The sequence below is a fragment of the Myotis brandtii genome, unplaced genomic scaffold (assembly GCF_000412655.1).
Source record: "Myotis brandtii unplaced genomic scaffold, ASM41265v1 scaffold165, whole genome shotgun sequence".
NCBI lineage: Eukaryota > Metazoa > Chordata > Mammalia > Chiroptera > Vespertilionidae > Myotis > Myotis brandtii.
The window spans coordinates 16,531,588-16,556,232 of NW_005356042.1; the positions used below are offsets into that span (position 1 = coordinate 16,531,588).

The 24,645-nt window shown below is 51.7% G+C and overlaps 1 protein-coding gene and 3 non-coding genes across 4 annotated transcripts in view; 2 read left to right on the forward strand and 2 right to left on the reverse strand.

Moving 5' to 3' along the window:
- The window catches only part of VAC14 (Vac14 homolog (S. cerevisiae)), a 98,692-nt gene that overhangs the window by 71,186 nt on the left and 2,861 nt on the right, over nucleotides 1-24,645 (reverse strand). The window contains exons 2-9 of the mRNA XM_014536803.1: nucleotides 9,056-9,206; nucleotides 8,596-8,763; nucleotides 7,741-7,803; nucleotides 7,283-7,390; nucleotides 6,654-6,763; nucleotides 6,272-6,378; nucleotides 5,183-5,317; nucleotides 4,554-4,712 (exon numbers count right to left, since the gene is read on the reverse strand). Of these exons, the coding sequence (XP_014392289.1) occupies nucleotides 4,554-4,712; nucleotides 5,183-5,317; nucleotides 6,272-6,378; nucleotides 6,654-6,763; nucleotides 7,283-7,390; nucleotides 7,741-7,803; nucleotides 8,596-8,763; nucleotides 9,056-9,206 (1,001 nt within the window). The remainder of the gene's footprint in view (nucleotides 1-4,553; nucleotides 4,713-5,182; nucleotides 5,318-6,271; nucleotides 6,379-6,653; nucleotides 6,764-7,282; nucleotides 7,391-7,740; nucleotides 7,804-8,595; nucleotides 8,764-9,055; nucleotides 9,207-24,645) is intronic.
- TRNAG-GCC lies at nucleotides 3,542-3,612 on the reverse strand. Its single transcript has one exon. It is a non-coding gene; the product is annotated as a tRNA-Gly (tRNA).
- TRNAG-GCC lies at nucleotides 11,578-11,648 on the forward strand. Its single transcript has one exon. It is a non-coding gene; the product is annotated as a tRNA-Gly (tRNA).
- On the forward strand, nucleotides 12,203-12,273 carry TRNAG-GCC. The gene has a single exon. It is a non-coding gene; the product is annotated as a tRNA-Gly (tRNA).

Here is a 24,645-nt window from a genome sequence, read left to right on the forward strand (position 1 = left end):
TGGGAATGGACACCAGACTGGCAACTCCCGGAAAGGCTGAACAGCTGCCAGCTCTAAGGAAGAGCTGTCCCTTCTCCATTTATCTAGCAATCTATCCATCCACCTGTCTGTATCATTACGGACCCATAGATACTTTATTCTGGGGGTTCAAATTAAAACTATTATTACTCATAATGTTCAAATGGTACCAGCCTTGGCCTCTTAACAGTTTTAAATTATACAAGTGAAACCTTTTCTCACTCTGAAAATGTCAAAAACAAAGCCAAGCCCGTCGCTCTTCAGCCTTTGATCTTCACTCTCCGAGCTGGAAACTGCTGAACCAGTTAGGCAGGTACCCTCTCATCTTCTGCTAATCCTCCTTTTTGTTTTGGAAACATAAATGGAATCAGAGACTGTCTTTTGTAACTTGCTTTTTTCACTTTGTACTATGTCTTAGAGCGGTGTTATTCTAGGTATGGATGTGAAGCTACCCTCACCCCCCTAGTAAGGGGACCTTCATTTCACGTTCAACAGAAAATCTGAGCTGAGAGAACCTTTGGGGGATGTGGCACAGCGCAGTGGGGGCAGGAAGGGCTGGGCATGAGCTGGACCTGCTGAGCAGCCCCAGGGACAGGGAGTGTGTGGTGAAGGGGGCGGGGGGGGGGGGGGGACCTGAGCTGAGAGAACCTTTGCGGGATGTGGCACAGCGCGGTGGGGGCAGGAAGGGCTGGGCATGAGCTGGATCTGCTGAGCAGCCCCAGGGACAGGGAGTGTGTGGAGGCAGGCCGGCCTGGACCAGCAGCCTGGAAAAGCAGCTGGAGCTCCATGCCTCTGGCGGCCTCTCCCCTCTCGTCTTTCAGAAACACACCTATTTATAGATGAAATGATGTGATGTCGGAAGCTGGCTTCCAATTAATTTCGATTGTTTCCTAATTTCGTTTACATCTCTCCCGTGCTTCCTTATGCACGAGGGTAAGCATTTCTCCAGGATCCCATGAACATGGGGGCTGCTGGTAGAATGTTCAGGCATCTGACACCCCAACAAATATTGCCAAGTGGCCCTTTAGGAAGGTCCTACTGACATATATTCAAGAACAGAGGAGTAGTCATTCCCACAAAGCCCCCACGGGATACCAGTAATCTTTTAAATGTTTGCCAAGCCGAATAAAAACCGTACATTGTTTTCCTTTGCAATTCTGGGACCCCAGTCAGGCCAAGCACCTTTGGCTGCCCTTTGTATTAATTTCCTCATCCGAGAACCGCAGTGTAAATATCGCTATGAGCAGAGACTCTGAGGCCCCTGGGGCTGGGTGTGAGCCTGACTCCCCTCCTTTGGGCTGTGCGACCCGTGGGCTGGTCACGTGACTTTTCCTCACCTGTATAGTGGGGTGATGACAGTGTCGACACCACAGGCTTGCTATGACCATAAATGGGCTACCATCTGTTAGGTGTTAAAAAGGAAAAACCTTACCTATTTATTTCCTAAGAAAGAAATTCTTAAATAGTTAAGGCCTTTGATGCACGCTGCTAAATATATTTGCCAGACAATATATTTAACTTGTTTACTTTTTGCTTTCGCCCAGTAGGAATGTCTCTGTTTCTTCCCCCAAATCTCTACAGGGAACATGTATTTCCTTTATAATTAGAGTATAAAATGGGGGTGAGGATGGGGGGAAAGTGGAAGCTAAAGAGAAAGAAAGGATCCAGTTCAAATAACCTCCCTGAAGCCTGGCAGCCGGCCCTGTGATCATGCCCAGAGTCACATGGTGACTCACCTGCAGACCTGCCCTGGGCTCCTGCAGGCAGGTTCCAGGCCTCATCGCCTGCATCTGCAGAGCCCACAGGAGGTGCTGACACACCCACTGCATCAGAACTCTGCAGTGGATGGACCCATCACATGCTGCCCACAGTCACCAGCCCTCCACGGAAGCCCTATTTATAGCTCTGCTCCTCACTTGCCACATGAACCTCAATCCCGACCCTCTCCGTTCTCTCCTTTAGGACCCAGCAGGGGCCCATTACCACCTGGGCAAGGCTGGTGATAAAAACAAGGGGAACACTGCTAAGGAGATGGATCTATTATAACCGGAAGGAAAGCAACCAGACACTGAAGCGCCCGTAACTGAGTGCCTCTCTCATGTGCTAAGAGCTTTACATGCAAAGCTCTTGTCTGAAACTCGCCATCACCCTGCGGGCTGTGTTATCACTGCTGCCCTCTTCAACAAAGACGGAAGCTGAGGCACAGAAAGACCAAACCACTGGCCCAAGGCAACAGACAGGTAGTTAATAGAGCCAGACAGCGGCAAGCAGTTCTGGCCCCAGAATCCAGGCCACGACACCTGCGACAATTGGGGAAGTCACGGAGAGGGACAGGGAAGACACATCACGTGCCACAGGAACTCAGAGTCAGAGAGGGACCCTGCCCTGGACCCCCACCAGCAGCAGGGCTGAGGGAGAGCCAGAGAAAGCAGAGGGCTGGGCGCAGCGTGGCACCCACGTGAGCCTGCCCCGACCGGAGCCCACGGTGAGAGGCGAGGGAGCAATGTGTGTGAGCAGTGTGTGTGAGTGCGTGCTCACCCACAGAGGGCCCGGCTGACAAGCCTCCTGTGGGTGTGGCCCAGAGGCGTGCGGTGAAGAACGTGGTGTGCCGTGGGATGCAGCGACAGACTGAGCCAGGAGGGAGACACAGGTGAGGGAGAGCAGGCAGGAGGCTGCCTTCTCCAGGAGGACCCGGTTGGAAGAGAGGAACAGAAGAACTGGAGGAAGGGCGCAGGTTGGGATGCACCCGTCGACTAGTTAAATCATCACTCTCCTGGCCTGCTGGCACCTTCTCCTGGCACCTTGGTAAAGTGCTGGTTAGTTACAAGCAGGGCTGGAGTGGATGCGGAGCCCCAAATTAGCTGTTGCCATCCCTGCGGACTACCGTAAAGTGAGCTCTGTGTCTGCCGAAAGGCTGTTTATGAGGCAGTAAAATCTGAAGCCAAGTTGCCTGCATGCATCTTGGTTAAGATAAGATTCTCCTGAGCAGGGAGCTGTTTCCAGAAAGCTAAGGAAAGCTATCTAAAACATGAGATAATTATGCCGCCTGGGGCAGGAATGGAACCCGGGCCTCCTGGGTGGCAGGCAGGAATTCTACCACTGAGCCACCAACGCTCCAGCTGGTTTCTTAGCTGCTACCACGACGACAGGATGGTGGTTCCTTTCCAGAGGCCTGACTGGTTGCCACATAAGCAAATCTACTTTTGCCCCACCCTGTATAAGCTGTATGACCTCAAATACACATAATGCAAAAAATACGCCAAAATTATAATACTGATTGCCTCTTGGTGGGAACAGTCCTGCTTCTTTATATTTCCCCCCACTTTCCAAATTTTCTAAAATGAGAATCAAAAATGAAAAGATGAAAAAATACTCAGACATCAGTGAAAGTTCACAAAATATGTCTCTGCCCGAGATTCTTCTAATATCTCTCAGAAAGAAAGCTCCTGCCTTGGGAGGCTCCTACTCACTTATCTCCCCAAGTTTTCTTTTTCAAGGAGCTGCCAAAAAAGGTTCCAGCTGCTGCATTGGCCGGGAATCGAACCCGGGCCTCCCGCGTGGCAGGCGAGAATTCTACCACTGAACCACCAATGCTCCAGCTGCATGCTGCTCTGCCTCCAGCTGTTTTGCTTCTGTGGCCCACAGAGGCCAGGCCCCGCTGTAATGTGACACCTGAAAGAATCCAGCATGCCACACCCATGGGAGGAGGCCCAGGGGGCAGTGTGCCTGAAATGCTCAGACAGAGTGGCCATGGGAGAAAACGCGTTAGTGATTCTTTCTGCTCCTGGGAGAAAGTCCCAGACTTACAGATCTGAGTAGGTTCCGTATCAATTTACTCTCTGGCTGATTCTGTAAAGGAGAACATCGCCCCAAAGTTGACCAGTGACCTCTCAGTGAGGACAGACATCCAAGAGAGAAAAACAGTCAGCTCTAGATGACATTTAGAGGGTCAAACTCCGGACTCCAATCGGCAGAAACATGGTTTTCTTCATGTTACAGAGAAACAAGACAATGATGTTAAAGGAGTCTGAAAGGAGAGCAGCGCCATTTCATTCTTTAAAGACACTGATTCTGACAGAATTCCCACGGACTGAGTAAGCTCCCTCTGTGAGGATGACGGGCGCAGTAAGAGCAGCCAGCCTCTGGGTTGCTGCATGTCTACAGCCAAGATTCAAGAGACCTGTACTGCCACGCTCCACCCTTCTCACACGGAAAACGATTTCTGTAGCTGAGCCCAGGGAAAGATTAAGGAGAGGAGTAATGGTTTTTAAAGCAAAAGTGTTAAGAGCACAGGTTCTGTAGACAGACTGCCAGGGTTCAAATCCCAACTCTGCTACTTAGCAATTGCCAGGTCCTGGTCGTGTTATCTATCTTCCCGTGTCCGTCTGTAGAATGGGGACAATCGCACTTCCTACCTTATTGGGTTGTCATGAGTTAACAGATGGGAAGTAGTTAGTGAGGCCCCAAATCAAGTACGACCTTGGTTCCCTGGTGCCCGGCCTGGGAGGTGGGGGCAGGAGGCAAAGCCTACTTACCACTGCCTGTCCCCTCCTGCTTCGCCAAGGCGTCGCCGGGGATGGGGTCTGCCTGCCTCTGCACCACTGGCTTTGGCTCCTCAGGCTCGTCGTCCTCAGGGGTGACCAGCTTCATCAGGCTCTGGTTGCACACGTTGGCTACCTCCTTGATGCCTGGGTCCACTGATGTAAGGAGCATCCCCATCGGGGGGCTTCCCTAATCCCAAGTGCACTGGCATCGGTCAGGGCTCGGTCCTCTTCAGAGGCATGTTAGTGGGCAGACAGGCAGTCTGAACAGAGTGCATGTCCTCCTGCCACACTGATGTCCCCTCAAGATGCTCCTGTGACTTGTAGGGCCCCTTCCTGGTGGATGTCCCACCAACAGGATTTCCCCGCCCTGGCTGGGCAGTGTGAGCTCAGGGATTGGAAGTGTGGGCCCAGGGAGCTGCTCCAGATCTGTAAGCAGGGACAGCTTCGGTGCTGTCTTGGCGCTCCCAGTCTGTGTTCAGCAACACCCCTTGTTCCCTTGATCCCAGGGACTATTTGGAGGTGACCCATCCCAAGGGAGACCCACCCCCACTCCAGGGTCCTGCAGCTTTACAGCGCCCTGTGGGGCTGCTCTCGTTTCCTTTCTCCAGAGCAAAGGATACTTTTCTTGCGGTCGTCGTAGGCCAGGCAGGGCAAGACGGCGGTCAGGATCCCAGAGGAGTAGGGCAGCATGGCCCGGCCGGCCAGCTGGATGAACTCCCTCATCCAGCACATGGCTGTCAGCTGGATCAGGTCGTCTGGCAGAGGGAGGGGCGGGTTCCAGGACGGTCAGCCTGAGCAGCGAGATGCTCCCTCCCATGGACCATGCCCACAGATGGGACTGGGAGGTCCCAAGGGCTTATGCTGCTGCTGGCCTCACCAGTACTCTCTCACCCTTGCTTTCTGCCTCCCATGGGTACATACAGTTTCATGTTGGAATGGAGCAACAACCTGTGGCAGACTGTAAGAGCAGCCACGGTTCTCTACCCCTCTCTGCATCCGTGCCCACCACAATGGGGCTGCCCAGCTTCTCTCATCAAGGGGTGAGTCCATTTCTTCACTCTGGGCTGGCCTTGCCACTTTGGCCAACAGAAGGTGGTAACGTGATGATGTGCCTGGTTTAAGCCTAAGCTTCCAAAGGCCTTGCTCACTTCTATATGAGTGCACTGGCTGGCCTGCTGGAAGAGGACACGTGGACTCACTGTCCCTGCTCCTCCAGGTGACAGCCAGCCAACGACCAGACACGAGGGAGGCTACCCTAGACCACGGAGCTGCAGCTAACCCTCCAGTTGACTGTAGGTGGAGGACCAAGCCCAGCCACACCTCGCCCAGGAGAGCAGAACCACCCAGCGGACCGCAGACTCGTGACCAATAAATAGTAAGTCTGCTGGGCCCAGCAGTTACATTTTGCAGTGGCTTGATTCTCAACAGAAACCGTTTAACGGAAACACAATCCTAACCTCAAGCATTTCAATTCACGGTGCTAAGGCCGGGCTTCCCACCAAGAGGGCCTCCAGATTTTGCACCCTCCAGGGCCCGGCCAAGGAAAGGGCCTCCACGTGGACAGAGAACCCGGATCTCTCTCACAAGGACCCAGCGCTCCTCTGCTCCGGATCCAGTGTTGCGCTGGTTCCACTCCTACCGGGACTTTCCCAGAGGGTGAGAGAAAGGAGCTCCTGAGGGGGTGGCGGTGCCTGGGCCTTCGCACTCACCCGTGGTCTGGCAGTGGATCACCAGGATGTTGGCCATCTCAGCAAACTTCACACTGGAGGGGTTCTTCTTAATTTCTTTCAAGAATTCCCCAAGGACCACTTCGCACCTGCCAATGAGAGAGAAGGGGCGTAGCACAGGGCAGCCAGGGCCCATTTCTGCTCTGGGCTGGCCTCCCAAATGGAACGACACTTTGAACTTGTCAGATGAATGTTTTTCAGAGGCGGGGGGCTGAGCTCTTAGCTCCTCCTGGTGGGAAGCACATAAGCAGGAAGAAAAGCAGGAACTTCTTATTCTGCTGCCGCCTGTCCGCTGGTGTGGGATATGTGTGCGCGCTGAGGGGCCCCGGACGGTGGCAGCTGCCTGCCTCCTTCCTCCACTCACATTTTCCGAATCTCTTTGCCGTTGTCACCCAGGATCTGGAAGAGTCCATCCAGGATCTCTGGCAAATAATCCAGCAGGTTAATGTCTGGCACGGACTCCAGAACCAGGATCTGACCCAGGGGAAGAAACAGGAGGGAATGTTACACCAGCCCGGAACCATCGTCTCCTCCTCCCCCACCCGCTGGGCCTGGGCAGTGAGGAGGGGCCCTGCTGAGGCAGCATTTCCTGGCCCTGCAGGTGCCCCCTGCACATGTGGGCGGAAGGTGCTAGCAGCTATGGCTTTGGTTAAAAGTGCAGGGGAGCAGTAATGTAACCACCAGGAAATTCAGATGCCATGGGGGAGCAGGGAGTGCATGGGAAGGGACAGACAAGCTAGAAGAGGTGTGACAGCCAGCAGTAGCCTATTGGCTTTCAAGGGAAACTGGAGTTACTCAGAAAAAGGAAAGAATTGTATTCTCACCAGGGACAAGCTGAATAAATGTGTGTTCAGATTATCTGGTGTCACTGGCTATGAGATTAATAGTGAGGCTCCTCTGCAGCCACAGAACCTGGCCAGGTGTCCAGAGAGGAGATGTGACCAAGCCAGAGGCTCGTCACGGCTGGAGAAAGTGCGTGGGGCCGGCCCTTACCCACGAGATGATGAACTGCCGGGCGTACTGGTTGTTGGAGTAAATCCTCTCCCGCAGCAAAGGGATGAAGCCCACCAGGTCAAACTTGTTGCTTTCCGTCACGATGTCCTGTGGATCAAAGGCGCGTGAGCTGCTGAGTGAGCCAGAGGCAGGGGGTGCCTGACCTGGCCCAAGTCCTGCCCAGGGCTGGCTCCAGGGGTCAGGCAGCCACAGAGGAAAACGGGTGACAGAACCGTTCTGTATTTTGCTTGCGCCGGTGACCTAAGTCCATACACTCATCAAGCCCAGCCAAGGTAAGGATAAACATCCATGAACTGTACATCAAAGAGTGACTTTTACTGCATGTAAATGAACAAATTTAAACAAATTAGGAGTGTCCCAGTGACAGAATTTATAAGTTGTACAGACAGATGTGAGAAATAGATTCTAGAAAGAAAAGTGGGAATGAGTACAAATACCTTTAAAAGGCGGTCTAAGAGCTCAGATCCGCTTTTCACATTGGGGTCTGGGTCAGCAGCCAACTACGAGAGACACAGAGGAGAGAGATGGCAGAGGTCAAGACATCGACGGCAAACCCACGGCCAGGCCCGGGCGCAGCTCGGAACAAATCGAAAGAAGGCGGGGGAAGTGGGGATGGGCAAAATGGGGCCTGGCTAAGGAACTGAGATTGGGTGGACATCCCGTTCTGTCAGGGACTTCTGGGACCTGCAGGAAGTCCCATAACCCGCTGCCCCTGGGCCAGGAGGCTGCTTCCTGTCGGCCTTTCTCAGGGTTTTGGATCTTAACTTGCTGGGTCCGCTCTCCACTCTGGGAGGAGGGGACCAAGGCAGCTGTGAGGCTGATAGCCCAGCAGTGACTATGGCATCAGCTTGGTGCCTGGGAGGGAGCTCCACGCACTGAGAGCGGAGCGGAGGAGGGCCTTAGGGACTCCAAGGCCTTCCTACATAGCGCTTCTCCTAGTGCTCCCAGGCTAGTGCTCTCCCACAGGGGAAATACAGTCTGTATACGGATGCACCACCTTCACCTCCTACAGGGAAGTTTAGGCTTTCCAAACTATCAGTTTTCCCCTCCAAGCTGCGGTGGACTGGTACTTTCATAAAATGCAGTAAGGGTAAATTAATAGAGAAATGGGAAAATATGTAAATACAAGTCGTTAAAAAAAATCACTAGATCGAACAGACAAGTGTCCCTGGCAACTATGTGTTTATCTGCTCGGCCTGCATCTGGGAAAAGGGGCCCAAGCCCTCAAGTCCTGGAAGGTCAAGTTAGGGGGGTGGAGCGAGCTCAGCCCGGCCAGAGTGAGGAGCGGTCACCTTACTCAGCCCGTCAAAGAGCACGTTGAAGTGGGGCAGCACGGCGCCCCGGGCCACCTTGACGATGTTGTAGAGGGCCTCGCAGGCGTAGTAGCGCAGCCTGCTGTCGGCGTCATTGAAGCAGGTCAGCACCGGCTCGATCAACTCCTTCAGGTAGAGCCCTGAGTCCTGGGGTGGGGAGGAGGAGAAACAGGTCAAAAAAGGCCAGCCCCTAGCCTCCCAGGCCCCCAGACCCCAGTGCCACCTGACATCCCAGGTCGTTGTGTGGGGCTAGGTTTAAAGACTCTCTGAAGGTCGGCTTCCCAGGATAGGGGCCAGGCCAGGGAATAAGGCTGCAAGACCTTGCTGCTTTAGGGTGGAGAGAACGGCAATAAAACACAGGTCTGCAAAGCCCTGTAGGGTCTCAGGTCAGAGTCAAGGCCATGACTGGTGTGTCTGTCCCTCCAGGAGAAAGGCCCACCTTGCCCAGTGCGATGGAGCAGGCAGCCAGGCCGATGAGGCCCCCTTTCCGACTGTGGGGGTGCTGAGACAAGGCAAACTCCTGAGACAGGGTCTGGATCACATGCTTGATTTGCACGGTGTTGTTCTGGGCCACGAACTCCCGGACCAGCCTGGAGAGAGAGGGAGAGGGGCTGCAGGACCAGTGCAACCAGCCTATCCCGGCTGCTGCTCCTCAGCCTGGGGCTGGCAGGAGGCGGGGAGATGACCGGTTTAGAAAGAGGAGTTGGAGCAGGCATGTCAGGGTAGGCCTTTCCCAGGTCTGCTGCTGACTGGGAGGTGCTGGCTGGGTCACGGTTGTTCCCTATTCTGGGTCTCAGTTTCCCTTAGTGTACAACAGAACGAGGAACAGGGGGGCCATCTCACTTCTGGGAATCTGACACAATGCAAATGAACGGGCCTCAGTTTCCCTTTGTGTACAACAGAACGAGGAACAGGGGGGCCATCTCACTTCTGGGAATCTGACACAATGCAAATGAACGGGTCTCAGTTTCCCTTTGTGTACAACAGAATGAGGAACAGGGGGGCCATCTCACTTCTGGGAATCTGACACAATGCAAGTGAACGGGCCTCAGTTTCCCTTAGTGTACAACGGAACGAGGAACAGTAGGGCTATCTCACTTCTGGGAATCTGGCAGAATGCAAATGAACGTCTTGTTGGAGAAGAAAAACGACAATGCGTTGTCAGTTGATCAACCATCTTTATTCAACACTTGCTCAACCCTCCCTTTGGGCATGCCAGAGGGCCAGAGGTTCTCTGGGTCTGAGTCATTATTTCCAAGGATGGTGCTGAACCAGGTCCCCGTCCAATGGGCAAGGTCCACACACAAACAAGCACGAAATTGTAGCAGTGTGGCTACAGAAGCCACACTGATGCTACAGAAGCAAGAAAAATGCCACGGGCTAACTTTCTTGGGCTGCCTGGCAGGTGCCATTTGAGCCAGATCCTAGGAAGATCAATAGGCATTTTTCAGGTAAGGGGAGAGGAAGGTATGGCATCATATCGCAGGGACAGGAAGCAAAGGCAAAGAGCTCTGAAAAGACATCACGTTTAGGAAAAGATGAGGAGTCTGGTGTGCGGAAGGAGTGACCAGAGACAGTTATAGGAAACGACAACCCGGTGCCAGTTTTCCAGCAGTGGGGTGACAGGCTCAGATCTGGGCTGTAATGCAGTGCTTCTGCTGGCAGCCTGGGCTGACAGAAGGACAATGAAAATCCCCACAGGAGAGCCCCACAGCGAGCAGGGTTCGGAAGGAGAGGCTGAGTGTGGCTGAGGCCAGGGGAAAGAACAGGGACTGTTTTACTTTCTACTACGCCTGCGAGGCCCTCTACAACGTCGCCGGCCACGCGGGAGGCCCGGGTTCGATTCCCGGCCAATGCAGTGCTGTTCTTTTTGCCTCTTCCTGGGAAGCCCATGTAATACGGGAGAGGAAGTATAGATATGGCTCCGAGGTGTCTACCTGGTGAGGGATGCTAACAGGGAGGAGGGAGGTCTGGGCTCATGGCGCCTGTGGTCACCTAGGGGATGCTCCCAAGGCAGCCCTGCACGAGTGGGGGAGAGTAGAGGAGGCTCAGGTCCACGGGGACCAGACTCTGTTTTCAGAGCCCAGTGGACACAAAGGCCGAGACACGATGTCCTTCAGAAAGAGTATGAAGAAGCCCGAGATGGATGGGGAGGGGAAGACCATCCATTATCGAGGCACGAGGGACCAGTGCAGCAGATGAAGGTGGGATGAGGGCGGTCTGGGGATTAGGGACTTTTTGAAGCAGCTGCCTAGACTCTCTGTCTGATCACTTTGTGCTCATCATGGCAGGTACTCTGCTTGCCTGTTGCATAAATGGGGGTCTCAAGTTTGCTTGAAGAATTTTAAAGACCATCAAGTCCGAAAGGTATCCATTAGTCTATGTGGTTCCAGCTCAGTGTCAGGAACCTGCTAGTAATTAGGGCTGATCAAAGATAAACGTGCCATCCTATGAGGCAGTGACCATTCCTGCAAAAACGCTGTTCAGTGAGGGGTTGGGCAGGGTTCGGTAGAGATTTAATGCAGCAAGCTGTATGGGGCACCTCTTCTGCGCCAGGGACTGTGCGAACAGGTGAACAAAACTGGCTGGTTCCTGAGCCGGTGGATGTGAGAGCAGAGCCGGGCATGTCTGGAAGGGGCTGTGCAATGGCCTGTGAGGTGCCTCTTCCTTTGATCTTTAGAGAATGAGATTCCACCAAGCCCACCCAGGGACTGAGATTATGGATAAATCAAGGGCCTCCGGGTGGAAACTCAATGTCAGTTTCATAGGTCCCCCCCCCCCCCCCCCCATCCCAAAGCAGCATAATAAGGCTCAGCAAGGGCGGTTCTATATAAACCAGTCTGGCTTTCCAAACAGGACAAACCAGCCAGGTGAGGCCAACATCAGCCAGGCCTCTTCTGTGCCTCAATAAGATACAGTCCCTTGAGAAAAGCCCTGAAGATGCATCAGCAAACAGCTGGAGCATTGGTGGTTCAGTGGTAGAATTCTCGCCTGCCACGCGGGAGGCCCGGGTTCGATTCCCGGCCAATGCAGTGCTGTTCTTTTTGCCTCTTCCTGGCAGGTTTCCTCCTCACACAGAGGTCCCGCTGGAGGAGCCAGTCTCCTCAACCCTGCCCGGCCGTGAGCAGCACTTAGGTTCTCCAGAGGCACTGCTGGCTGTGGTACGAGGCCCTCATGCCCTTCACCAGTGAGGGGACTCCTGCTGCGCCCCCTCAACCTTGGCCAGTTTCCGGCAGGAAACTGGTGAAATCCGAGAACCTTAAAACAGCTCAACAAACATGTGAACATGGAATGGAAGGACCCACCCATTAGAGACATCAGAGGGGAGAAAGTCACCCAAAGTTGCAATGTGCTTTTTGCTACTGAGGACTTGAGCTCTAGTTTCTGTCCTGAGGTCTGAAGGCACATCTCTCTCTCTCTCTCTCTCTCTCTCTCTCTTTCTCTCTCTCTCCTGCACATAAGCTTCCTGTTCTTCCAGCTGTGCTGATGTGGCAGATTTAGAGCCTGGCCTTATGTTTCGAGTCAGTATATATCCAGTCAGGACTGGAATTAAAGGGAGGTGCTCACACAGCTGCTGACAGCTGGAGCATTGGTGGTTCAGTGGTAGAATTCTCGCCTGCCACGCGGGAGGCCCGGGTTCGATTCCCGGCCAATGCAGCAGCAAACTTTTTAAACCCTAAGAAGTTGAATTTGAGATCTCACACTGCCTAAGGAATTAGTGAATAGTCTGAGAGCTGAGAATGACTTGTATTCCACACAAATCTAGAACCTGCGTTTCCTTGTTCTTGAGTAGTCCAGGGGAAAATCATCAGGGCCCCGGAAACAGCTGGGCCTCCCTCTTGCCCGACAGCCTGCTGGGAGCTCTGCCTGCCAACAGCACGCCCAAGGAGGCTGGGCCATGCTTCTGCTCGCACAGGTCAGACGGAGCAGCACCAGGGTGGGAATGAGGATGTGGTTTCAGCAGGGGATCCAAACACCCAGCCCTGCAGCAGCACAGGCCATGCTGGAAACCCTCCTCGCCTGTCTCCTTGCTTCAGGTCACAAATGGTCCCTGAGCGACTGGAGGGCACTCTTCCCTGTTCCAAGCCAGGCTCCGGGATACATTTCCTGCCCTTGAGGGGCTCGGGTGGAGTGTGGGGAGAGAAAACAAGAGAATTCACAAGAAGTTTCGTGCAAAGCAGAAAAAGAAAACACCTTTGGTGAGGAGAGTGCAAGGTGAGGAGGGAACCAGCAGGAAAGAGAATGACTAGCATCTCTGGAGGGAGGGAATTAGATTTGGCTCCATGAGGGCTAGCATTTGATGGGGTTCTGAGGGACGAGTAGGTGTTCATTCCGGAGCTGTCCAGGACCAAGCAGCCCAGACAGAGGAACAGCATGAACAAAGGCTCAGAGGACGGGAGAGGCATTTGGTTTGGCAGAGTAAAGGGCACAGGTAGAGGAGACGCTGCTGGGCCAAGGAACTGGAACTGAATTCTGGTGGCTGTAAGGAGCCCCGGAAGGTAAGAGTGATCTGCAATGGTGAGTGGTATGGCTTTGAATGGTGTTTAGGGAGCTTTGAGAACCACAAGTCTCACAGGACTGAATGATGAAAGAGTATGAGGAACAGGGCTGTAATGTCGGGGTGACAGCTTGTAAGAGTAATGGGGTCTCTGGGAGGAGATGGGGAAGGGGGATCTTTGTGCTCACCACTCCCCCAACTGTGCAGGCCCAGCAGCACCTTTCTCACTTGCTCTACACCAGCTGGAAGGCCTCGTCCACCCTGAATCCAGGGCTTAACTCAGGACACTCCAGGCCACTGCCGAAATCCTGAGGTCCCAGAACCCCAAGTCTCTACTGTCTGCACCTTGATCGTAGGGACAGAAAAGTCTCATGTCCAGGAAGACAAGACAAACACTGACAATGGTTCCCTCTGGAGGGGAAACCGTGAGAACACGTTCTCACCAATGCCATCCGCTCAGAGAGCTCTGGGTCAGCCTCTGGGCCACAGCAGGAAGGGCTGTGCCATGGATCAAGCCCGCATTCCCTACCTCGCATTCCCTACCTGGCACTCAGGGCGACACAAACAGGTCCAGGCTTCCCTCTCTAGTCTCAATGCCCAGATGCCAGGCATAACTTTCCACTCCAGCCAGACCCGCCTTCTCTCTGGGCCCAGCTCATTCTACTCCTTATACGCTTCCCTTCTGCCTCACATCCTACCCAGCCTTCAGAGCCCAGCTCAAAGCCACCCCCAGCTTTTCCTGACCATTCCAGGAAGAGCTCACTCCTCGGAACACTGAAGGACTCAGCACCCCTCATTCTGGGCCCAATGAGGCACTGGTGAAGCCACTCCTGCGTACATGTCTGCTCCACAGCTCCCTGAGAAAGTCCTTGAGGACACACCGGTGCCGGGATTCCTTGCATCTCTGAACACAGTGAGTGAGGAATCAGGAAGCACCCACCGGGGGATGGATCCGTGACAGCCAGCAGGCTGCAGGACGGCACCAGGTGCAGGGCAAACACAGGCAAAGCTCTGCTGCCGCACTGGTGACACTGGAGGGGATCTGCTAAGCTAAATCTAACCTGCTGGGTTCATCAGTATCGTTTTCAGATGGTCCTAAGCTCTTAGTGTTATAATTCAAGTATCTTTTTAAAAAATATATATTTTTATTGATTTCAGAGAGGATGGAAGAGAGAGAGAGAGAAACATCGATTAGAATCATTGATTGGCTGCCTCCTCCATGCCCCCTATTGGGGATCGAGCCCGCAAACTGGGCATGTGCCCCTGACCGGGACCCTTCAGTCTGCTGGCCGACGCTCTAACCACTGAGCCAAACCAGCTAGGGCATAATTCAAGTAATCTTTACCGGGATCCCCAAATGCACACTGAGAGTGGCCCCGAAGGGCATCTGCCCAGGGGTGGAGGGTGCTCCAAGCCCTCTCCAGGGGTTCCAAAGCTGCCCCACCAGCAGGACCTGGCCGCTGCTTCCCAGGCCCACGGAGAGGGAAGAGCACAGCTACAAAGGGCGGCAGAACAAGGGCCAGGCCTAGTCTCTCTTCAAAAGACCACACGTCTCCTCTTTCATCTCCTGGTGCCGAGCCACAGGTGGGGGGTCTGAAGCCGAGCTAGTTTTGAACTAGTTTTGAAGTTAATACTCGGCTCAGAGACTCTCACGCTCACAAATGCCTGGGACCTTCATTGACGTGAAGGTCACAGGCGTCACTGTTTCATCTATCAGAGAGAGACTGCTTCCTCTCGTGTTGAGAACGCCGGCTGACGAAGTGCCTCTAGAGGTGGTAGAGCACCTCCATTCTCCACTGGTCAGAGGTGTCCCAGGAGGGTAGAGGCCCCCTTTCCCCAAGCCTGTGACACGCCCCAACCCCACAGTGCAAAGTGCCACACCACCCACCCCCGCCCTGATAGGAGGAGCCACAGGCAGAGTAAGACATTCAGAACAGTCATCAGCCCAAGGAGAGCCTGGGGCCACCATCTCAGCAACACAACTACAGTCCCTCACTGGACCCCTGAAACCCTGCCTCAGGGAAAGCGAGTCCTTTTCCTAAGGTCATGGAGGATCAGAACCCTTGATGACCTACAAAGCCCAGGCCCTTTCAGCTGTAGCCCAGCTCCTCTCCCATCTCCTAAACCAGTTCAGCTGCACGGTGGCCCTGAGTGAGACGCAGCTTTCCCCACACATTTCCCCACACTGTGCAGGGAGTACAGATGAGGTCTTTTGACATGAAACCCTAGGGCTGGGTTTCTACTGTGAAGGTAGGAAATAGGTAATCATTTGTTGAGCACTTACTATATCCAAGTAATGTGCTAGATGCTTCACATGTATTACCTAATTTAAACCTTCAACCAACCACTGAATTAGGTGGTACTTGAATACCCACTTTACAGATGGGGAAACTGAGGCTCAGAGACATTCAGAAGGACTCGGGATTACACCACTAACAGACAGTAGGTGCAGAAATGAAGCCTAGGTTTTTCTCACTCCAAGGTCTAAAATCTTACCCACTTGCTATACTATCCCCTTCCTCACATATCAGAGCTCCCATCTGCTGGATGCCTACTGGGTGCCTGGCACTTTATGTTGATTATTTCATTTCACCCCAATCCCTCTTTATTTTGGTGATGTCCAAATGTCCCAGGCAATAGGTGGCAGACGTTTTTGCTGCTGCACTGATGTTCCTATGCCTTTAGAGGAGACATCCTTGGTTGAAAGGTGGGGGCTAATAATTTCCATGATTTTGCCTGTTTGGGGAGAATTAAAGAAGATAGTGCATGTAATGAGCTGTGCATTGCACACCTATATATATAAAACCCTAATATGCAAATAGACCAAATGGCAGAACAACCAAACAACTGGTCGCTATGATGTGTGCTGACCACCAGGGGGTGTGGGTGGAATATGGCAGGTGTCGGCAGCAGGAGGCAGAGTGCAGAACATGTCGGGCATCGGCCACGGTGGGATGGTGGAGCAGGTGAGCGGGGGTGCCAGACCAAGGTGGGGTGCTGGTCACTGTCACTGGGGCAAGCCTCTGGTGGTTACTGAAAATTCTTTGCTCTTGCGCGCTGCAGTCCTGCCAGGCGCTCGTACCTGCTGCCAGCGCCCGCACCTGCTGCTGGCACCCAGAGCCGGTTCCGTTAGCTTGGCGCCATCAGCAGGTGAGAGTGGAGGCTGTTGGCCCCGATCGCTCCTAAGGGCTTCTCCACCTCCCCCTGCGCCTGAGGGGCGATCGGGGCAGCAGCTGCCGCTTGCACCTGGCACTGGCCCTGCTCATACCTGCTGCTGGCACCAGCCCCAATCGTTTTACGCAGTCAGTGGGTGCAAGCAGGGCCAGTGCTGTGAGCACGTGGGAGCAGCAGTGGCGGGGGCGCCAGACCAAGGTGGGGTGCCGGTCACTGTCATCGGGGCAAGCCTCTGGTGATTACTGAAAATTCTTTGCTCCTGCGCACTGCAGCCCTGCCAGGCGCTTGTACCTGCTGCCAGCGCCCACACCTGCTGCTGGCACCTGGAGCCGGTCCTGATCGCTTGGCGCCATCAGCCGGTGAAAGCGGAGGCTGTCGGCCTCAATCGCTCCTGAGGGCTTTGCCACCTCCCCCTGCTCCTGAGGGGCGATTGGGGCAGCAGGCGAGTGACCAGCGGCGGCAGCGGGGCACTGAAGAAGTGAGGGAAGGAGGAGGCAGGGGGAACCACACGGTGGTGGCGCGCAGCCAGGCAGCGAGGGAAGGAGGAGGCAGGGAGGCGGGGAGGCAGGGAATCTGATCGGCCCTGATCACTGGCCAGACCTACAGATGCTACCTGTGCACGAATTTCGTGCACTGGGCCTCTAGTATATATATAAAAGCCTAAGTGACCAAACGACCGGTTGACCGGTCACTATGACGCACAGTGACCACCAGGGGACAGACGTTCAACGCACAGGATCAGGCTCCCTCCTGTCTAGATTGGGCCTGCGGGATGGGGCTCCCTCCTATCTGGATCGGGCCTGCGGGGATCGAGCTGAAACTGGCTATCCGACATCCCCTGAGGGGTCCTGGATTGTGAGAGGGCGCAGGCCAGGCTGAGGGACGCCACCGGTGCACGAATCCATGCACCGGGCCTCTAGTGTTCATATAACAGTATTAGTGCAAAGTCAGAATTAAAGAAACAAACTGTGATCGTATACACACCACACAAGATCAGGCTCATTCACTCAATGTTGACTGAGAACCTGCTATGCTCCTGGTTCCAAAAATGACAGAAAAGGATAAATCCAGAGTTGTGTTTATTCCTGTGTTATAAAACTTACAGCATGGATTTGGGGCTGCTGCCTTTTTTCCACCCCAGTTCTCTATGTAACATGCTGTACCAAGACGGCATATCCAGGCAGCAATTTCCCAAAGAGAACCTAGGTAAATATCGCCTCCATCTACTGATCGTTTCAGTGCTTTGGCTTCCATCTGCTCACTAGTCTCCAGAAATTGAACGGGAAAAGCAGAACACCTGCCTCTGAGGAAGGGCCAAAGGCCTCTGGAAAGGCCTACGTTAACTGACCACATGTACTAGGCATCCACTGGACATGATCAGTGGGAAAACCATGAAGGAGAGCCGTGGCAGGGACAGCAGGAGACATGCTGGATTTCACACGACAACTGGGACACTTAAGAAGTGCCTCCCTCACACTGTAACAAAACACGACAGGCATTCTTATTCTTAAAACTACGATACAATCGACACACCATAAATCCACTCTTTTAACATGTACAATTCAGTGGTTCTTAGCATGTTCATAAAGTTGTGCAACCATTACCACAATTTTAGAACATTTTTATCATCCTAAAAAGAAACCCTGTACCCATTACAAGTCACTCCTCATTTTCCCCTAAGCCCCTCCCCCTAAGCCCCAGGCAACCACTCATCTACTCTGCCTATGGATTTGCCTATTCTAGATATTTCACATAAATAAAACCATACAATACACGGCCTTTGGTGACTGGCTTCTTTCATTTAGCATAATGTTTTCAAGGTGCATTTACTTAAGAGGAGGAAACTGAGGAACAGGGAGGTTAAACCAGAGGTCACCAACTCAAATGCATGCAGGGGCCAGGCAGGAGGTACACGTGCAAAGGCCAAGGGAGGTAAGACAGGGTGTGGTGAACTTGCCCACACAGGAAGCCAACTGGGAAGCCCATGCCCTGGCTGGGAAGGGGAGGCCCTTCGGTTCCCAGATCTGCTATGTGGGAATGTGGGCCCCACTGAGCCACAATGGAGAACTTTCTCAATTTACTTTAAAGAAAAATTGATTTCAGAGAAGAAGGGAGAGGGAGAGAGAGAGAGAGAAACATCAATGATGAGAGAGAATCATGGCTGCCTTCTGTATGCCCCCTTTCGGGGATGGAGCCTGCAACCCAGGCATGTGCCCTGACCAGGAATCAAACTGTGACCTCCTGGTTCATAGGTCGATGCTCAACCATTGGGCAACACTAGCTGGGCGAAACTTCTCAATTTAAAATACCCTGTGATCCAGGCCAAATCAAACAGGCTTGCTGAGAATCCCACTGCTAATACAGAGCTGAGTTGGGTGGAGTTCTGACCCACACTCCAAAAACTGCCTTAAGCCACTTGGTAATAAGTATGTCTCCCCACAGAGGGAGTAGGCTCCAAAGAGCCAGGTCAAATTCAACAGTTCAACCTTTATCTGATCACGGAGTGCCAGGGATTCCCGTTCCCCACCCCCACCCTCATCCCCAGCAGGCAAGAACCCACGATTCGAATCTCTAATCCCACAAGCGACTCCCGGGCTTCAGTGTTCTCAAAGGGCATGGCCTGAGCATCTCCATCTGTTGGCTTTTGGAGCTCAAAGTTCAGGAACACTAGAGACTTGGCATTCCTGGTTACCAAGAAGGGCACCATCTCCCCCAGCCTGCAGTGAGGGGGCCCAGCCACCACCCTGTGCGACACAGTACCCCAAGCAGAGCAAGAAGCACCCTCAACAGAGCGAGCATCATCCCATTCGCCTGAGTGCCTGCTGGTATTTCTCCCCACACTCAACTCTCCTGGAGAGCACAGTGTGGGTCTGACCAACTTTTTGTCAGGACTTATCAGACTATATTCCCTGAAATTGAGAGCCCACAAACCCTGCAACGGCCACTCTACAATCTTAGCCTAAGTGCCGTATCCTTTAGAAAACTGTGTGGTGCATGTTAGAGCGAGCCTGTGGGGGTAAAAGCTCTCCAGGACTGTGCACATCAGGCTCACACATTTAGCCACCTGACCCTGGTCACGGAACACAGCCTGGTCTTGAGATTCTAGAGTCCAGGGGTCCTTCAGTTGAGCCAAGCACCCCTCTCTGCGTTTTTAGTGCTGGAGAGGTCTGCCATCACCCTCTCTTATTCAGAATTTCAATCCCTCATTGGAACACCATATGCAGTATTGGCTCAGTCACCTGAGCAGATGGACTTTGGAAAACTGAACGTGACAGTTAAAACAACCATGGAGATGTTCAAGTGTGAAAACATTTTTTTTAAATACTCACCCAAAGATATGGCTTTTAAAAATAGATTTTAGAGTGAGAGGAAAGAGGGAGGAGGAGAGAGATAGGGAGAGAGAGAAAAAAACACACAAACAAACATCGATGTGAGAGAGAAACATGGATCAGTTGCCTCCCGTACTCACCCTGACCTGGGATTAAATCCGAAACCTTTGGAATGGGACGATGCTCCAACCAACTGAACCCACCCAGCCAGGGCTCAACTGTGAAAATTTTAACATGAAATATATGTTCCCTTTTTGAACAATACCGTCAGGCCCCTTCCCTGATAAATATTAATTAGTGAACTAAGCTATAATTGAAATAACCAGAAGTACTTCCTTTGACCTGCCATAATATGACAAAATCATTAGAAACTGACAAAATGTCTTTTGGTCGCTGAGAAAAGAATCCAAAGTAGTTCCCCACAGTCACAGCCCTGCCCGTGGCCTGGCCTGGAGCTCCAGGGATGACTTCTCCGTGTCCATGCTGCAGGGCACCATCTCCCCGCAAGGCTGACTATAGCCTGCAAGTGCACTTCCAACCTTCCAAACCCGTCAGCATCAAGAAGGTGATTCGGTTGGAGGTGAGGCTTCACCTATCTTCAGACTTGGTCGTAAAAATGTGTACACACTGGGATCTCTGACACACACACGACCAACACATACACACTAAGCCGGGTCTCCTCCATCTAATCCCCATTCAGACCCCAACCCACAATATCTTGCTCTGGACACACTGTAAGCTCCCTAAAGGCAGTCTTGTTTGTAGCTGATGTCCCAGTGCTAAGAACAGAGCAGTCACCCAATGCAGAGTAAATGAATGAATGAACGAATGGTGCTACTATCCCTAGGTGAGCATTAGATTCCTGATTCCAGTCACCCCTCAGATTCCTCTCTCAGGAAATGTCACCCTCCACCCAGTAGCTCCCACAGATACCTAAGAATCATCCTTGATTCCCCCCTTTTCCTGATGGCTTCCCTTCCAATCTAGTCCTCCAAGTCTTGTCAACTCCCTCTCTCCCAGTGTATCTCCTGTACATCCACTTCTCTGTCTACACTGCCACTACCACCCTCGTCCAGGCCACCTGCAGTGTCTCTCACCTGGCCTTCGGCACAGGCTTCCTAACTGGTTTCCCTTTTCACATTCCCACAAGTGTCCAGAGAGATCGCGAAAATGTTAGTCATTCTCCTTCCTAACACACTCTGCTGGCTTCCACTTGCACTGAGAATAAAGCCCGGGATCCTCACCTGCTTCCAGGCCCTGCCTGCCTCTGTATCTGCATCTCACTCCACCCTTGCTCTCACCCACGAGCTCCCGTCACATGGTCTCTTAGCTTTTTCCTGATGTCCTTAGGCTCTGTGGGGAGCTGGCTTCCCTTTTTGGGAAAAACTACTCATTGTGGTTGGGAAAACTTTTAAGACAGTTTTTTATGTAGGTTCTAGCTGTGAAACCTTCAAGATTACTTAACCTCAAGGAGTCTGTTTCCAAATTCCTGAAATGGGATAACACTTTCCAGCTCATAGGCCAGTCATGCAAAATAAATGAGATGAGGGGTGTACAATGGCCAAAAGGAAGCTTCTCTCTCCTTCTCCCCACAAATCAGGCAAACAGCCCTTTACACGTGATCACTTTATTTTTTATTTATTTATTTTTTAAATATATTTTTTTATTGATTTCAGACAGGAAGGGAGAGGGAGATAGAAACACCAATGTTGAGAGAGAATCATTAATCGGCTGCCTCCTGCATGCCCCCTACTGGGGGTTGAGCCTGCAACCCAGGCATGTGCCCTTGACTGGAATCGAACCTGGGACCCTTCAGTGTGCAGGCTGATGCTCTATCCACTGAGCCAAACCAGCTAGGGCTACACGTGATCACTTTAAAAAAAAATCACTGTATGGACTGAATTTTGTGGCCCCCTCCAATTCATATGTTGAAGTCCTAAATCCCACTGTGACTGTACAGTGGTCCCCTTAACCACGGTTTCACATCCCACAGTTTCAGTAACCCATGGTCAACTGTGGTCTGAAAATATTAAATGGAAAATCCCAGAAATAAGCGACCCATAAGTTTTAAATTGCTTGCCGTTCTGAGTAGTGTGAAATCCTGTCCTGTCCCGCCTGAGACGTGAATCATCCCTTTGTCCAGTGTATACAAGCGATATGTACAGTACAATAAGAAATTTTGAGAGAGACAAAATTCACATAACCTTATACAGTGTATTATAATTGTTCTATTTTATTATTAGGTATTGTTCACTTCTTACTGTGCCTCATTTATAAATTAAACTTTATCACACATATGTATATATAGGAAAAAACTCAGTATATATAGAGTTTGGTACTACCTGCGGTTCCAGGCATCCACTGGAGATCTTGGAACGTATTCCATGTGGGAAAGGGGGGGGCTCCTATAGTCTAAGGAACTTATCAAATAGGACACTCATTCCAAATATGCCCGACGAAGGCTAGAAACTGACTGCAGGGCTTCTAGGCCAGTGCTTCTCCAACTTTAATATGCACACAAATCCCCCAGGGGTCCTGGGAAAATGCATCTTCTGACTCACAGGTCTGGGGGAAGGCTAGAGAATCTCTAACAAGCGCTGGGGTGAGCCCCATACTGCCGGTCTGTGGGCTACGCTTTGGAGTAGCAAAGCCCGTAGACTGCCATGTTATTTCCCCACGGAAAATGTATGGTCATCCATTCATTTAGACGCCAACTGTCAAATACCACCAGACGCTGTGCTAAGTGCTGAGGATAAATACAACAGGGTTTCTGCTCTTAAGGAGTTCCTAGTCCAGTTAAGGCCATTGGGGGTTTCTCTAAATTCCACAAAACAAGGGCAATGTCAAATATAAACTGAACACAATTAAAAACAAAACCCTTACAGGACAGCTTGCAGAATGAAAGCACTTATACAGGTTGTGCTGGAGGCAACAACAGGGCTGAGAGAAATGCCTCTATTCAAGGGCTCAGCAGATGATTCAAGCAATGATAAAACCAGACATTCCTGAGCAGAGTGAGCGATGGACAAAACTGGGTGTCAATGCATCTTCAAAGCCAGTAAAACCCATGGACATAGAGGCATGTCTACACATCACCTCTGCTCTCTTACTCAGTATTTCAATACTCATCATTGAGAGTTGCCAGCCTTAGTGACAGTCAGGGCATAATCAAGCAGCAGTATGAAAAGAGAGCAGTCAAGAAATTAGTCCTTGATGAGAGAAGAAGCTAGGTGGTTCTGGACATATTGAATGTTAGAGCTGAATGGGAGGGTTCTCTCAGCAGAATGCAAGCTCTTTAGTTGAAGAGGAAACTAAAACGCAAAGCAGTTAAGGCTGTGGTTCTCAATCTGGGCAATTTTGCACCCCCAGGGGACATTTGGCAAGGTCTGGTTGTCACAACTGATGGAGTGCTATTGGTATCTAGTGGGTAGAGACCAGGGATGCTGCTAAAATTCCCACAATACACAGGGCAGCCCAAGAATGATCTGTTCCAAAATGTCAATAGTGCTGAGGTTAAGGAACTGTGAGTTAATCCTACCAGACCTGAGGCCCTGAACCTAACTGTCCCCTATACCTGGGCTCCTGAGCATTAAAGAGAAAAAACCAACATGATATAGAAAAATGTTAGTTACATGCAAACAAGTGGTTAGAATAAGATGGAACTTGGAGACATTGTGCGAAATAGGTCTACCTTTCATCTAGCGCCAATATTCCACCTTTGTGTGGAAATTACTGAAAAATCGGTACAGCGGTCTGGTGGGGTTAAGGAATTTGCCCAAGGTCAAAGAATGAGTGTTATGCCCTGGCCAGGTGATTCAGTTGGTTAGAGCATTGTCTCCTACGCCAAAAGGTTGCTGGTTTGGTTCCCGGTCAGGGCATATACCTAGGTTTTGGATTTGATCCCCAGTTGGGGGGCATGCGGGAGGCAGTTGATCGATGTTTCACTCTCATAGTGATCATTCCTTCTCACATCGATGTTTCTCTCTCTCTCTCTCTCTCAAATTGATAAAAAAAAAACATATCCTTGAGTGAGGATAAAAAGAAAAAAAAGAACGAGTGTCACATTATGGACTAGATTAGAGCCATCCAACAGCATTCTACAGCGATGAAAATGTTTTAAAATATGCACCGTCCACTATGGTAGCCAAATAGCATGTGGCAGTTGAGCATTTGAAATATGGGCAGTGTGACTGAGGAACCGGATTACATTCTTTTATTTTACCTTCAATAATTTAAATGTAAATAGCCACACATGGCCAGTGGCTAGCCACCCTACTGGACAGGGCAGAAATACAATCCATATTCCGTAACTCCCAGACTGGTGGTCTTGCAGTTTCACAGCCTGCTTCTTTCTACTCTTCTGAAATCTCCCACTCAACCACCTGACTTTATCACCAAGATCTGACTGGAAGAAAACAAAAATGTAAAGGAGTAGAAGAAAAATCATAATAAGACCTTCCTAGTTAAAGATTTTGTTTTGTACATTGGGAAATAGAGCATAATGTCCTATCATAGTTACACACACATGTAATAAAACTGCAGAAGCAAGAAAGATCAAATTATTCCTACTTCCACTTGCAAGGAAGGGTGACATGACAGGGACAAAATATACGGCCCTTTGAACCTTGAGATCTTGAGGTTTCGAACCTGATTTCTCCACTTGGGTCACCTAACTGTCCCTTTCACTTCTCAGAATGAGTGAGAAATAAGGCAGGTCAACTCGTTAGCAAATCCTCATGCTTCCCACCTCCCTCCCATCACACTGAGGACGCCTGTGCCAGGCACTGTGCTAAGCACTGAGCACACGTCATGTCGCTGCATTCTCATTGCAGCCTTAAGCACTACACATACATTAAGTCACTTCATTCCCACAGCAGCCCTTTGGGCACCAGGAGGTTAAATAACTTGGCCCAAGTCACACAGCCGGTCAGAAGCAAAGCTGGGACCCCCAATCGCCTGTCCTGTAACGCAGCGCTGAAGGCTGGCCCCGGGGCAGCCACACTGGCGGAGAGGCGTGAGCCGTTCCCC